The sequence below is a fragment of the Pelobates fuscus genome, chromosome 1 (genome assembly GCF_036172605.1).
Source record: "Pelobates fuscus isolate aPelFus1 chromosome 1, aPelFus1.pri, whole genome shotgun sequence".
Classification (NCBI taxonomy): Eukaryota; Metazoa; Chordata; class Amphibia; order Anura; family Pelobatidae; genus Pelobates; species Pelobates fuscus.
In genome coordinates this window covers 3,624,331-3,640,671 of record NC_086317.1, presented here as the reverse complement: position 1 = coordinate 3,640,671, position 16,341 = coordinate 3,624,331, and the positions used below count along the sequence as shown (strand labels likewise).

Here is a 16,341-nt window from a genome sequence, read left to right as displayed (position 1 = left end):
AAGTCTAATTCCAGATGTATCTCCCAAACAGCACATACAGTGTTTTTATTTATTATTATAGCATGACCCCAATATCTCTTTATCTGCCCAATCACCATGAGCCAGGAATGACTCAACCACAAAGTCCCCCAAATATCCCTGGGTAGTGGGGTCTGCCATGGGTTCAGTACCTGTATAGAGGGGTGCAGAATGCGTCTCCCCCTGAGCAGCACCGTCCAATGAGCTAGTAGGTCTGGCTGATCCTGAGAGAGCAGCAGTAAAAAGAGACAGAAAGGAGAGAGTCTGAGATCCAAGATGGAGTAAAGTAATTCGGAATGCAGGAGACTTACACTCTGTATATATTCAGCAAGGAGAGGGTTAAAAAATCAGCTCAGTGTTCATCCGTGCCAATAAAAACTAAGTTTCAGTTTATGGTAAGAAGGGGGTTAATACCAACTCATTGTCAGTTTATGGTAAGGAGGGGGTTAATACCAGCTCAGTGTCAGTTTATGGTAAGGAGGGGGTTAATACCAGCTCAGTGTCAGTTTATGGTAAGGAGGGGGTTAATACCAGCTCAGTGTCAGTTTATGGTAAGGAGGGGGTTAAAAAATCAGCTCAGTGTTCATCCGTGTCAAGGAGGGGGTTAAAAACAGCTCAGTGTCAGTTTATGGTAAGGAGGGGTTAATACCAGCTCAGTGTCAGTTTATGGTAAGGAGGGGGTTAATACCAGCTCAGTGTCAGTTTATGGTAAGGAGGGGGTTAATAAAAACTAAGTGTCAGTTTATGGTAAGGAGGGGGTTAATACCAGCTCAGTGTCAGTTTATGGTAAGGAGGGGGTTAATACCAGCTCAGTGTCAGTTTATGGTAAGGAGGGGTTAATACCAGCTCAGTGTCAGTTTATGGTAAGGAGGGGATTAATACCAGCTCAGTGTCAGTTTATGGTAAGGGGGGGTTAATACCAGCTCAGTGTCAGTTTATGGTAAGGAGGGGGTTAATAAAAACTAAGTGTCAGTTTATGGTAAGGAGGGGGTTAATACCAGCTCAGTGTCAGTTTATGGTAAGGAGGGGTTAATACCAGCTCAGTGTCAGTTTATGGTAATGAGGGGGTTAATACCAGTTTATTTTCAGTTTATGGTAAGACGGGGTTAATACCAGCTCAGTGGCAGTTTATGGTAAGGAGGGGGTTAATACCAGCTCAGTGTCAGTTTATGGTAAGGAGGGGGTTAATACCAGCTCAGTGTCAGTTTATGGTAAGGAGGGGGTTAATACCAGCTCAGTGTCAGTTTATGGTAAGGAGGGGGTTAATACCAGCTCAGTGTCAGTTTATGGTAAGGAGGGGGTTAATACCAACTCAGTGTCAGTTTATGGTAAGGAGGGGTTAATACCAACTCAGTGTCAGTTTATGGTAAGGAGGGGGTTAATACCAGCTCAGTGTCAGTTTATGGTAAGGAGGGGGTTAATACCAGCTCAGTGTCAGTTTATGGTAAGGAGGGGATTAATACCAGCTCAGTGTCAGTTTATGGTAAGGAGGGGATTAATACCAGCTCAGTGTCAGTTTATGGTAAGTAGGGGGTTAATACCAGCTCAGTGTCAGTTTATGGTAAGGAGGGGGTTAATACCAACTCAGTGTCAGTTTATGGTAAGGAGGGGGTTAATACCAACTCATTGTCAGTTTATGGTAAGGAGGGGGTTAATACCAGCTCAGTGTCAGTTTATGGTAAGGAGGGGTTAATACCAGCTCAGTGTCAGTTTATGGTAAGGAGGGGGTTAATACCAGCTCAGTGTCAGTTTATGGTAAGGAGGGGTTAATACCAGCTCAGTGTCAGTTTATGGTAATGAGGGGGTTAATACCAGTTTATTTTCAGTTTATGGTAAGACGGGGTTAATACCAGCTCAGTGGCAGTTTATGGTAAGGAGGGGGTTAATACCAGCTCAGTGTCAGTTTATGGTAAGGAGGGGGTTAATACCAGCTCAGTGTCAGTTTATGGTAAGGAGGGGGTTAATACCAGCTCAGTGTCAGTTTATGGTAAGGAGGGGGTTAATACCAGCTCAGTGTCAGTTTATGGTAAGGAGGGGGTTAATACCAACTCAGTGTCAGTTTATGGTAAGGAGGGGTTAATACCAACTCAGTGTCAGTTTATGGTAAGGAGGGGGTTAATACCAGCTCAGTGTCAGTTTATGGTAAGGAGGGGGTTAATACCAGCTCAGTGTCAGTTTATGGTAAGGAGGGGATTAATACCAGCTCAGTGTCAGTTTATGGTAAGGAGGGGATTAATACCAGCTCAGTGTCAGTTTATGGTAAGTAGGGGGTTAATACCAGCTCAGTGTCAGTTTATGGTAAGGAGGGGGTTAATACCAACTCAGTGTCAGTTTATGGTAAGGAGGGGGTTAATACCAACTCATTGTCAGTTTATGGTAAGGAGGGGGTTAATACCAGCTCAGTGTCAGTTTATGGTAAGGAGGGGGTTAATACCAGCTCAGTGTCAGTTTATGGTAAGGAGGGGGTTAATACCAGCTCAGTGTCAGTTTATGGTAAGGAGGGGGTTAATACCAGCTCAGTGTCAGTTTATGGTAAGGATGGGTTAATACCAGCTCAGTGTCAGTTTATGGTAAGGAGGGGTTAATACCAGCTCAGTGTCAGTTTATGGTAAGGAGGGGGTTAATACCAACTCATTGTCAGTTTATGGTAAGGAGGGGGTTAATACCAGCTCAGTGTCAGTTTATGGTAAGGAGGGGGTTAATACCAGCTCAGTGTCAGTTTATGGTAAGGAGGGGGTTAATACCAACTCGGTGTCAGTTTATGGTAAGGAGGGGGTTAATACCAGCTCAGTGTCAGTTTATGGTAAGGAGGGGGTTAATACCAACTCGGTGTCAGTTTATGGTAAGGAGGGGGTTAATACCAGCTCAGTGTCAGTTTATGGTAAGGAGGGGTTAATACCAGCTCAGTGTCAGTTTATGGTAAGGAGGGGGTTAATACCAGCTCACTGTCAGTTTATGGTAAGGAGGGGGTTAATACCAACTCACTGTCAGTTTATGGTAAGGAGGGGGTTAATACCAGCTCAGTGTCGGTTTATGGTAAGGAGGGGTTAATACCAGCTCACTGTCAGTTTATGGTAAGGAGGGGTTAATACCAGCTCACTGTCAGTTTATGGTAAGGAGGGGGTTAATACCAACTCACTGTCAGTTTATGGTAAGGAGGGGGTTAATACCAGCTCAGTGTAAGTTTATGGTAAGGAGGGGGTTAATACCAGCTCACTGTCAGTTTATGGTAAGGAGGGGGTTAATACCAGCTCAGTGTCAGTTTATGGTAAGGAGGGGGTTAATACCAGCTCAGTGTAAGTTTATGGTAAGGAGGGGGTTAATACAAGCTCAGTGTCAGTTTATGGTAAGGAGGGGGTTAATACCAGCTCAGTGTCAGTTTATGGTAAGGAGGGGGTTAATACCAGCTCAGTGTCAGTTTATGGTAAGGAGGGGGTTAATACCAGCTCACTGTCAGTTTATGGTAAGGAGGGGTTAATACCAGCTCACTGTCAGTTTATGGTAAGGAGGGGGTTAATACCAGCTCAGTGTAAGTTTATGGTAAGGAGGGGGTTAATACCAGCTCACTGTCAGTTTATGGTAAGGAGGGGGTTAATACCAGCTCAGTGTCAGTTTATGGTAAGGAGGGGGTTAATACCAGCTCAGTGTAAGTTTATGGTAAGGAGGGGGTTAATACAAGCTCAGTGTCAGTTTATGGTAAGGAGGGGGTTAATACCAGCTCAGTGTCAGTTTATGGTAAGGAGGGGGTTAATACCAGCTCAGTGTCAGTTTATGGTAAGGAGGGGGTTAATACCAGCTCAGTGTCAGTTTATGGTAAGGAGGGGGTTAATACCAGCTCAGTGTCAGTTTATGGTAAGGAGGGGGTTAATACCAGCTCAGTGTCAGTTTATGGTAAGGAGGGGGTTAATACCAGCTCATTGTCAGTGTATGGTAAGGAGGGGGTTAATACCAGCTCAGTGTCAGTTTATGGTAAGGAGGGGGTTAATACCAGTTTATTTTCAGTTTATGGTAAGACGGGGTTAATACCAGCTCAGTGGCAGTTTATGGTAAGGAGGGGGTTAATACCAGCGTAGTGTCAGTTTATGGTAAGGAGGGGGTTAATACCAGCTCAGTGTCAGTTTATGGTAAGGAGGGGGTTAATACCAGCTCAGTGTCAGTTTATGGTAAGGAGGGGGTTAATACCAGCTCAGTGTCAGTTTATGGTAAGGAGGGGGTTAATACCAGCTCCCATTATCCTGATTCCCCTTCCATCAGTTGGCTCAATCTCTTACCTTTAGACTGTCGCTGTGAATCCCTGTGTTGGCGATAGTCTGGAATCTGAGATCCTGAGTACTGACGTAGGCCGTGAGCTGCTGGGTTACTTTCTGAACCTCTTCCACCACCTTGGAAATGTGGCGTCGACGAATATCTCCCTGTATCAGAAACCGTAATTAGGAGAGAAAACTACAATAAAAACCAACATAGGGGAAATGTATAGGGGCTATACAGGAATATATAGGGGATATACAGGAATATATAGGGGATATACAGGAATATATAGGGGATATACAGGAATATATAGGGGATATACAGGAATATATAGGGGATATACAGGAATATATAGGGGATATACAGGAATATATGGGGGATATACAGGGGAATATATAGGGGATATACAGGAATATATAGGGGATATACAGGAACATATAGGGGATATACAGGAATATATAGGGGATATACAGGAATATATAGGGGATATACAGGAATATATAGGGGATATACAGGAATATATAGGGGATATACAGGAATATATGGGGGATATACAGGGGAATATATAGGGGATATACAGGAATATATGGGGAATATATTGTGGATATATAGGGAGATATATTGGGGAAATAAAGGGATTATACAGGAATATATGGGGGATATATGGGGTGATATATAGGGGAATTTATTGTGGATATATAGGGGGATATAGGGGGATATATGGGGGATATATAGGGGATATACAGGAATATATTGGGGATATATAGGGGATATAGGGGGGATATACAGGAATATATTGGGGATTAGTGTTGTCGCGAACCCGAAATTTTCGGTTCGCAAACGCGAACTTCCGCAAAAGTTCGCGAACCGCGCGAACCGCCATGGACTTCAATGGGCAGGCGAATTTTAAAACCCACAGGGACTCTTTCTGGCCACAATAGTGATGGAAAAGTTGTTTCAAGGGGACTAACACCTGGACTGTGGCATGCCGGAGGGGGATCCATGGCAAAACTCCCATGGAAAATTGCACAGTTGATGCAGGGTCTGCTTTTAATCCATAAAGGGCATAAATCACCTAACATTCCTAAATCACAATGGATATGGATTGACACTTGGCATATGACATATTGACACCTTGACATATGGATTGACACCTGTCCTCAGAGACCCTGATACACAGTGACACAGAGCAGAATAGGGACTGTTCCCCCTACATAGGGTCACTTGGCAGATATGGATTGACACCTATCCTAAGGATCCCTGATACACACTGACACAGAGCAGAATAAGGACTGTTCCTCCTACATAGGGTCACTTGGCAGATATGGATTGACACCTGTCCTCAGGGACCCTGATACACACTGACACAGAGCAGAATAGGGACTGTTCCTCCTACATAGGGTCACTTGGCAGATATGGATTGACACCTGTCCTCAAAACCCCTGATACACACTGACACAGAGCAGAATAGGGACTGTTACCCCTACATAGGGTCACTTGGCAGATATGGATTGACACCTATCCTAAGGATCCCTGATACACACTGACACAGAGCAGAATAGAGACTGTTCCCCCTACATAGGGTCACTTAGCAGATATGTATTGACACCTATCCTAAGGATCCCTGATACACACTGACACAGAGCAGAATAAGGACTGTTCCTCCTACATAGGGTCACTTGGCAGATATGGATTGACACCTATCCTAAGGATCCCTGATACACACTGACACAGAGCAGAATAGGGACTGTTCCCCCTACATAGGGTCACTTGGCAGATATGGATTGACACCTGTCCTCAAAACCCTTGATACACACTGACACAGAGCAGAATAGGGACTGTTCCCCCTACATAGGGTCACTTGGCAGATATGGATTGACACCTGTCCTCAAAACCCCTGATACACACTGACACAGAGCAGAATAGAGACTGTTCCCCCTACATAGGGTCACTTGGCAGATATGGCGGGGTCGTGGGAGGGGGAGGATGACTTTCACCTCTTCCCCTGTTAGATTCCCGTTGTGCTGTGACATCACCCTTATACGCTGTGTAAAGCATACTATTTAATTTGATCAGCATGGCCACTTGAGTTTTTATAGTTTTCACGCTGCTTGTAGTTTATATATGGTTCACAAAAATCAAACAAACGATAAAGTAAACATGTAAGGATTCAGAATATTCTTTCAAACCCTTACACATTGTGTGTACGTACTTTTTGTCTTAAGTTTGTGGCTTTAAAGAGGTTCACGTTGTTTCTGATGTGCATAACATGTTCTTGTAAATGTTTGTTAAATTTTTCCTGGAATTGTAATTTTTGAATCTGAATAAAGATAGTCAAATCCCTGATACACACTGACACAGAGCAGAATAGGGACTGTTCCCCCTACATAGGGTCACTTGGCAGATATGGATTGACACCTATCCTAATGATCCCTGATACACACTGACACAGAGCAGAATAGAGACTGTTCCCCCTACATAGGGTCACTTGGCAGATATGGATTGACACCTGTCCTCAGAGACCATGATACACACTGACACAGAGCAGAATAGAGACTGTTCCCCCTACATAGGGTGACTTGGCAGATATGGATTGACACCTGTCCTCAGAGACCATGATACACACTGACACAGAGCAGAATAGAGACTGTTCCCCCTACATAGGGTCACTTGGCAGATATTGATTGACACCTGTCCTCAAAACCCCTGATACACACTGACACAGAGCAGAATAGGGACTGTTCCCCCTACATAGGGTCACTTGGCAGATATGGATTGACACCTATCCTAATGATCCCTGATACACACTGACACAGAGCAGAATAGAGACTGTTCCCCCTACATAGGGTCACTTGGCAGATATGGATTGACACCTGTCCTCAGAGACCATGATACACACTGACACAGAGCAGAATAGGGACTGTTCCTCCTACATAGGGTCACTTGGCAGATATGGATTGACACCTGTCCTCAAAACCCCTGATACACACTGACACAGAGCAGAATAGGGACTGTTCCCCCTACATAGGGTCACTTGGCAGATATGGATTGACACCTGTCCTCAAAACCCCTGATACACACTGACACAGAGCAGAATAGAGACTGTTCCCCCTACATAGGGTCACTTGGCAGATATGGATTGACACCTGTCCTCAGAGACCATGATACACACTGACACAGAGCAGAATAGAGACTGTTCCCCCTACATAGGGTGACTTGGCAGATATGGATTGACACCTGTCCTCAGAGACCATGATACACACTGACACAGAGCAGAATAGAGACTGTTCCCCCTACATAGGGTCACTTGGCAGATATTGATTGACACCTGTCCTCAGAGACCATGATACACACTGACACAGAGCAGAATAGGGACTGTTCCTCCTACATAGGGTCACTTGGCAGATATGGATTGACACCTGTCCTCAAAACCCCTGATACACACTGACACAGAGCAGAATAGGGACTGTTCCCCCTACATAGGGTCACTTGGCAGATATGGATTGACACCTGTCCTCAAAGCCCCTGATACACACTGACACAGAGCAGAATAGAGACTGTTCCCTGTCCACAGAGACCATGATACACACTGACACAGAGCAGAATAGAGACTGTTCCCCCTACATAGGGTCACTTGGCAGGTATGGATTGACACCTGTCCCCTGCGCGGGCATAAATCACAATGGGACGGACCTACTGATAGGAGTGGAGTATTGTTCATATCAGTTTAATACCTTCCGCGTCTCCTATCAGTGGACGTGTATATGGCAGCCATTTTAGGAACCGCACACCTGGGACCCGAGCAAGGTCACCTCGTTCAAGCTGCTCTGGTTCCTTGATGAGCCAGCTGCCCGTGAGTTAACATGTCCCGTGGAGAAGCACTCTGTCCTGTAAAGCCTCACCACAAAAAAATTAAATAAATAACAGCACTCGGAGTGGTGAGTTTAGTAAATGTTCATATCAGTTTAATATCTTCCGCGTCTCCTATCAGTGGACGTGTATATGGCAGCCATTTTAGAAACCGCACACCTGGGACCCGAGCAAGGTCACCTCTTTCAACAGGCGACATGATTTGGCCCTGTAAAACTCTCCTGGATATTATGTACAATTTCTATGGATATGGCATTGATTTATGTAACAGGGAGATGGAAGAAGATGCTTGGTCGGTCCTCTTACTTGAAATTTGGGGCACTGCGCGGGCAAGCTAATGTGCCACCAGATAGGAGTGGTGAGTTTAGTATTGTTCATATCAGTTTAATACCTTCCGCGTCTCCTATCAGTGGACGTGTAAATGGCAGAGATTTTTAATTGTGGAATCACATCCCCTTTTTAGGCCAAGGTGGGAAGATGCTTAGACCACTGGTATATTGGTGCCATCTTGGAGGATTTTTTTTTGGTTTGGTTTTTGAAGCCACAGTGCTGCACCAGTGGGCCTAAAAATTAGGCATGTACACATGCCTGAAAAAATTGGTATTGTTGCAGCCGCTGCTGTAGCAGCGGCCAGAAAAATTGATGTTTGTTTCACAGGCAGAAAGTGTCCTAAAACATGGCGGCTTGAACCCTAGTTGGTGGCGGATAAGTCACGCAAGTCAAACGTCATTCAGAGCTAAAATACAGCAGCGTGGGGGGCGGAGTTTAACCAGCGAGCTAAACGGACGCCATCTCGACAAGCTCCCCAGTAAACGGGCACAATCTATTAAAAATCCCAACACCCTCAGCCGATCCAACCTCCTCCAGCCCCCAGCTGGACTCCCTACCTACTCCCAAGCCGATCGATGCCCTTCTTTGCGGCTTCCACCCAGCAGAAGCGGAGACGGAAGGTTGGGGCCTACCCCACGCTCACAATCCCAGACCTGGAGAAACTACTCGGCGGCTACGGAGCGCGACAAGTGCGGGACGAAGCCTCCCTCCAAAGGTCAGACCATCCGGCACACACACCAGCCATGGGCCGCCGCTCACAGCGCCCACAAGCCATAGAACAAAACCAGGACATAGGGACCATGCTTCAAAGGCCTGCTCCGGCTAAAACTACTTCCGCGGACACGCCGCGTACGGCGCCCCACTACCAACACACGGATCAACCGGAGGCAGAAAGAACCTCAGAAGCCCACATAGGGCCACAACACCAACTAGACCCTCCAGCAGACATGACCCCAACATCCAGGCATGATTTAAAAATCCTATTTTCGGACTTGCGGCAGAACTGGCCCCCATCAAAAAGGACATCACTGCCACTATAAACAGGGTACACACTAATGAAAAACACATTACAGACATGCAAACTCACCTAGCTGAGCTGCAAGAATCAATGCACCACCTTCAGGCGCAACAAAGAGCCATAATGGCACAGCAGACAACCATGGAGGAACGCCATCGGCGCACTAATATAAAAATTAGAGGCATCCCGGCAGCCATCTTGCCAGATGAACTACCGCACTACACAAGGCGCCTTCTGGCCACTATTCTGCCTCACACCACGGTCAAGAAGATGGTCACTGAGGAGATCTACCGCCTGCCTACGTCCTCAAAGGTACGCTCAAACACACCCAGAGATGTGATACTCAGGTGCCCAAATGTACACGACAAGATCAGGTCATGTCTGCATTAAAAGGTAAAACACCCCTGATATTTGAGGGCGCTAGCCTAACCTTTTTCCAGGATCTTACAAAGTCTACCCTCATGTGGCGCAAAACCTTCAGCTCCCTCACCAACAGACTGAGGGCAGCAGACATCACCTATCGATGGGGGGCACACGGATCCCTAGTAATACCACAGAACGGATCCCAACTCACACTTGCCTCCATGGAAGAGGCACCCACAATAATACAGGCCTTGGGACTGGACCCACCGACCGCCAACTCACCCTCAAGACCCTCTACTACCAATTGGGACCCAGAGCGCACCGCAACGTTTGTACCGCGGAACAGAAGCCCTCGGTCCTCGGACCCAAAACAGCCTCAAGGGACTGGCTGACAATGAGGCACAGTAGGGACACCTTCCCAGCGCTCACCTTTACCTCAGGTCTAAGGACTGCAAAGTTATTTTCATTGAACGTTTAACATTTCTTATAGTACCCCATTGTTCTTGGGGGCAACAATATATATATTTTTTTATTTTATTTTTGTGAGCCCAATTTTGGTAACCAAGTGCCGTTTTGGAAACGTTACCATAATTCCTACAGTTCGTACACTCAATGCGAAAATCACAATTGTTTATTACCTTGTTCTTTCTCCTGAACCCTGTTTTTGAGCCGGTGGCTGTCAGTTTGTAAGGTCTCCAAACATCTGATAGAGGTTAAAGCCAAGCTCAGTGTCCCATGACTAGGGGACATTACCCTCCTAAGGCTGAATAGGGGCACTAAAATTTAATAAACACACCTCACTACTTTCAAGCTACAAAAGCAAGATTAAATGGTCTGACAAAATGTATATATTGCTAAAGCCCATTAAATGCTGACCTTATATAGATGACTAATCTAGAATACTGAACAGTAGCCGGCCTTTAAGAGGGCAGCATAGTAAAGGTACAGGTTGTATACGACCCATTACCTACCGTCAAAGTGTCCATATGGCAACGTACATTATTCTGCAAAGATTAGGGTTTGTCCTGCACTCTTAGTGGGTGTAGAGCTTTAAGCTCGAGGGTTTGTGAAGTCTAAAACGAGTCAAGAATTGCATACAAAAGCATAGGTCAGGAGAAACCTATCTAACTTCACACCATACCTGAGTTACAAAAGGACGTTTAAACGGTTTATTGTTCATGTTGTTGCGATCCCTACTAGAAGACTGACACACGTACAACAATCGACAGGCCTAACCCTGACATGGACCGTACTTGACTGACACCACAGGCTCAACGGGACCCACTATCGCACGACTGGTACACCTAAGACGGGGACATACCACAAACGCTTAATGGAGTGACTGCTACACTCTTACCACGACCACCCCCCCCCCCCCCCCGCGACTCCCTAGGTTAGGAGTTTCGATCACGTGAGGCAGAGACCACACTCACGGCAGGAGGCTGCACTGGACAGCCCACACGCTTCAGAAGTCACTCACTAGTACACACCCATCAATATGCCCACGGGACACCATACCGACACATACAGGCACACCCAAGTGTCATAACCATGGAGGCACCACATACTCCATAACTACTTCACACACGGAACGCGGATACCAGCACCGAATATACGACTCAAGCACACAAATAACAGGTTAAGCGGTTAATGACCCGGATCCAAGTTATTGCTTGTATTTTATAAAATTATATAATTGGTGCAGTCTCACAAGATGCAAGATAAATATGTTGATGCTATATACTGGAAATTCTGACTTGCAATGTACTGTTTTACTGTCATGCAAAGCACCGCAAAAATAAAGAATTTAAAAAAAAATAAAAAATACAGCAGCGTGTGGACCATTTTTAGCCCAAGGCAGCTCATCTCATCAGGCCTTTTTTAATCGAATGTATCGCCCAGTGTCAGTCCCTTCGGGATCCATCCCTCATTCATCTTAATAAAGGTGAGGTAATCTAGACTTTTTTGACCTAGGCGACTTCTCTTCTCAGTGACAATACCTCCCGCTGCACTGAAGGTCCTTTCTGACAGGACACTTGAAGCGGGGCAGGCCAGAAGTTCTATCGCAAATTGGGATAGCTCAGGCCACAGGTCAAGCCTGCACACCCAGTAGTCAAGTGGTTCATCGCTCCTCAGAGTGTCGATATCTGCAGTTAAGGCGAGGTAGTCTGCTACCTGTCGGTCGAGTCGCTCTCTGAGGGTGGATCCCGAAGGGCTGTGGCGATGCATAGGACTTAAAAAGGTCTGCATGTCCTCCATCAACAACACGTCTTTAAAGCGTCCTGTCCTTGCCGGCGTGGTCGTGGGAGGAGGAGGATTACTTTCACCTCTTCCCCTGTTAGATTCCCGTTGTGCTGTGACATCACCCTTATACGCTGTGTAAAGCATACTTTTTAATTTATTTTGCAAATGCTGCATCCTTTCCGACTTGTTGTAATTCGGTAACATTTCCGCCACTTTCTGCTTATACCGGGGGTCTAGTAGCGTGGACACCCAGTACAGGTCGTTCTCCTTCAGCCTTTTTACACGAGGGTCCCTCAACAGGCACGACAGCATGAAAGACCCCATTTGCACAAGGTTGGATGCCGAGCTACTCATTTCCCGTTCCTCCTCCTCACTGATGTTATTGAAGGTATGTTCTTCCCCCCAGCCACGTACAACACCACGGGTACCAGATAGGTGACAACGAGCACCCTGGGATGCCTGTTGTGTTTGGTCTTGCTCCTCCTCCTCCTCCTCAAAGCCACATTCCTCCTCTGACTCCTCTTCCTCACAATCCTCTTCCAGCGTTGCCGCAGGTCCAGCAAGCGATGCTGATAAGGATGTTTCTGGTGGTGATGGTGACCAAAACTCGTCCTCTTCCTCTTCATGCTCATCTACAGCCTGATCCAGCACTCTTCGCAGGGCACGCTCCAGGAAGAAAACAAATGGTATGATGTCGCTGATGGTGCCTTCGTTGCGACTGACTAGGTTTGTCACCTCCTCAAAACGACGCATGAGCCTACAGGCATTGCGCATGAGCGTCCAGTAACGTGGCAAAAAAATTCCCAGCTCCCCAGAGGCTGTCCTAGCACCCCGGTCATACAAATATTCATTAACAGCTTTTTCTTGTTGGAGCAGGCGGTCGAACATTAGGAGTGTTGAATTCCAACGTGTAGGGCTGTCGCAAATCAAGCGCCTCACTAGCATGTTGTTTCGCCGCTGGATATCGGCAAAGTGAGCCATGGCCGTGTAGGAACGCCTGAAATGGCCACACACCTTCCTGGCCTGCTTCAGGATGTCCTGTAAGCCTGTGTACTTATGCACAAAGCTATGTACGATCAGATTACACACATGTGCCATGCACGGCACATGTGTCAACTTGCCCAACTTCAATGCCGCTATCAAATTTTTTCCGTTGTCACACACCACTTTGCCGATACCCAGTTGCTGCGGAGTCAGCCACTTTTCCACCTGTGCGCTCAGGGCGGACAGGAGTGCTTGTCCGGTGTGACTCTCTGCTTTCAAGCAAGTGAAACCCAAGACGGCGTGACACTGCCGTATCCGGGATGTGGAATAGTACCTGGGGAGCTGGGGGGGTGCCGTTGATGTGGAGCAAGAAGCAGCAGCACAAGAGGACTCAGCCGAGGAGGTTATGGAAGAGGATGGAGTAGGAGGAGTAGAGGAGGTGGCAGCAGGACTGCCTGCAATTCGTGGCGGTGTCACCAACTCCTCTGCAATGCCACACATTCCATGCTTGGCAGCCATCATCAGGTTTACCCAATGCGCAGTGTAGGTGATATACCTGCCCTGACCATGCTTTGCAGACCAGGTATCAGTGGTCAGATGGACCCTTGCCCCAACACTGTGTGCCAGACATGCCATGACTTCCTTTTGCACAATCGAGTACAGGTTGGGGATTGCCTTTTGTGAAAAGAAATTTCGTCCGGGTACCTTCCACTGCGGTGTCCCAATAGCTAAAAAATTTTTGAACGCCTCAGACTCAACCAGATTGTATGGTAAAAGCTGGCGGGCTAATATTTCGGACAAGCCAGCTGTCAGACGCTGGGCAAGGGGGTGATTTGGTGACATTGGCTTCTTACGCTCAAACATGTCCTTAACAGACACATGACTGTGGGCATATGAGCGGGAACTGCTCAAGGCGGGAGACGGAGTGGCGGATGGTTGAGAGGGGGCAAGGAGGACAGCAGTGGTTGACGTGGCTGAAGAGGCTGGACCAGGAGGAGGATGGCGGCTTAGAGTAGGCGTGCTGCTTGTACTCATGTGTTGATCCCATAGGCGTTTGTGATGTGAGATCATGTGCCTACGCAAAGCAGTTGTACCTAGGTGGGTGTTGGACCTCCCACGACTCAGTTTCCTTTGGCACAGGTTGCAAATGGCATCGCTGTTGTCAGAGGCAGAGACACAAAAAAAATGCCACACTGCTGAGCTCTGCAATGACGGCATTCTGGTGGTGGACACAGCATGCGTTGATTGGCGTGCTGTCGGGCTGACCCCGGGTGCCGATGCATGCTGTCTGACTGTGCCACTAGCTCCTTGCGACGACCCCCCCTGTTTCCAACTCGTCTCCTCCTCCTCCTCTCTGTCTCCCCATCTGAACATTCGCCCTGTTCTTCTTCTTGCCGAGCGGGCACCCACGTAACATCCATGGACGCATCGTCATCATCAACCGCTTCGCTTGTATCTGACAACTCAGAAAAGGAAGCAGCAGCGGGTACAACATCATCAGCATCACACCGTACCTCCATGTGTTTAATGCTGCCTGCCTGAGACATATCCCTGTTATCTACATCCTCTAGCAATAATGGTTGCGCATCACTCATTTCTTCAAACGGGTGTGTGAATAACTCCTCTGACATACCAAGTAAAGCGGCTGTGGTGCTAGTTTTGGTGGTGGCGGCAGGCGGGTGAGTGGTATCTTGAAGCTAAGCTGGAGGAGGATGGTGCGTCAAGGTTCCGAGCGGAGGCTGTACAAGATTGGGTGTCCTGTGTTAGCCAGTCAACTATGTCCTCAGAACTTTTCAAGTTCAGGGTACGTGGCTTCTGAAAACTAGGCATTATTCTAGGGCAAAAGGGAATCACAGCACCACGACCACGACGGCCCCTGCGGGGTGGCCTGCCTCTGCCTGTCATTTTTGGGGGGATTAGTGGTACTATGCGTGCAAGCTACGATTGATTGGCCAGATATGAGTGGCAATGTGAACTGTAACAGTTCTGCAGAGCACACACTGTAGGCCTGACACACCCGCTTTGTTTTTAAAAGCACGCTATAGAGACACCAGATATGATTGGCAATGTGCACTGGAACAGTTCTGGAGAGCACACGCTGAAGGAAGGACCGACAGAGCCGCTTGAAGGACACTGACTGGCTGCTATTAGCTTACACTGGAAACCTTTTTTCTTTGTAAAAGCACGCTATAGAAACACCAGATATGATTGGCAATGTGCACTTGAACAGTTCTGCAGAGCACACACTGTAGGCCTGACACACCCGCTTGAAGACAAGTAACTGCTATTATTTATTTATTTATTTATTATTGCCATTTATATAGCGCCAACAGATTCCGTAGCGCTTTACAATATTATGAGAGGGGGATTTAACTATAAATAGGACAATTACAAATAAACTTACAGGAACAATAGGTTGAAGAGGACCCTGCTCAAACGAGCTTACATTCTATAGGTGGGGTGTAAAACACATTAGGACAGGAATTTACAATCAAATAAGGTGGGCTGCCCTTTAGGAGAGGGCAAGAGACAGGTATGTGAGGTAAGGGTTAGTCTTGGAGGCCATAAGCTTTCCTAAAGAGATGGGTTTTAAGGCACTTCTTAAAAGATGCAAGACTAGGGGAGAGTCTGATGGCGGTAGGCAGGCTATTCCATAGGAAGGGAGCCGCCCGTGAGAAGTCCTGCAAGCGCGAGTTGGCCGTACGAGTGCGGACAACGGACAGGAGGTGGTCACGGGCAGAACGGAGAGACCGAGAAGGGACATACCTATGGATCTGTGAGGAGATATAAGAGGGGCTAGAGTTGTTCAGTGCTTTATAGGTGTGAGTTAGTACCTTGAATTGACTCCTATAGCATACAGGAAGCCAATGTAAGGACTGGCAGAGGGGTGAGGTGTGAGAGAAACGACTAGAGAGGAAAATCAATCTAGCAGCAGCATTCATTATGGACTGTAAGGGTGCAGTACGGCTATTGGGAAGACCAATCAGGAGAGGGTTACAATAATCCATGCGGGAAATTACTAGAGCATGGACAAGCTCCTTGGTAGTATCTGGTGCAAGAAAGGGGCGGATGCGGGCTATGTTTTTAAGATGGAATCTACAGGATTTGGCAACATGCTTGATGTGAGGCTCAAAGGTGAGACCAGAGTCAAGTATGACGCCAAGACAGCGCGCTTGCAAGGATGGACTAATGTTGGTACCACAAACTTGGAGGGAGAGCGAAAGATGAGGATCAGTATTAGGAGGAGGAAAGACAAGGAGCTCAGT

The 16,341-nt window shown here is 47.1% G+C and overlaps 1 protein-coding gene across 1 annotated transcript in view; it reads right to left on the bottom strand.

The window, feature by feature from the left end:
- Positions 1 to 16,341, bottom strand: part of MAB21L3 (mab-21 like 3) — a 110,814-nt gene that overhangs the window by 59,466 nt on the left and 35,007 nt on the right. The window contains exons 2-3 of the mRNA XM_063445852.1: positions 4,290 to 4,430; positions 171 to 242 (exon numbers count right to left, since the gene is read on the bottom strand). Coding sequence (XP_063301922.1) covers positions 171 to 242; positions 4,290 to 4,430 — 213 coding nt within the window. The remainder of the gene's footprint in view (positions 1 to 170; positions 243 to 4,289; positions 4,431 to 16,341) is intronic.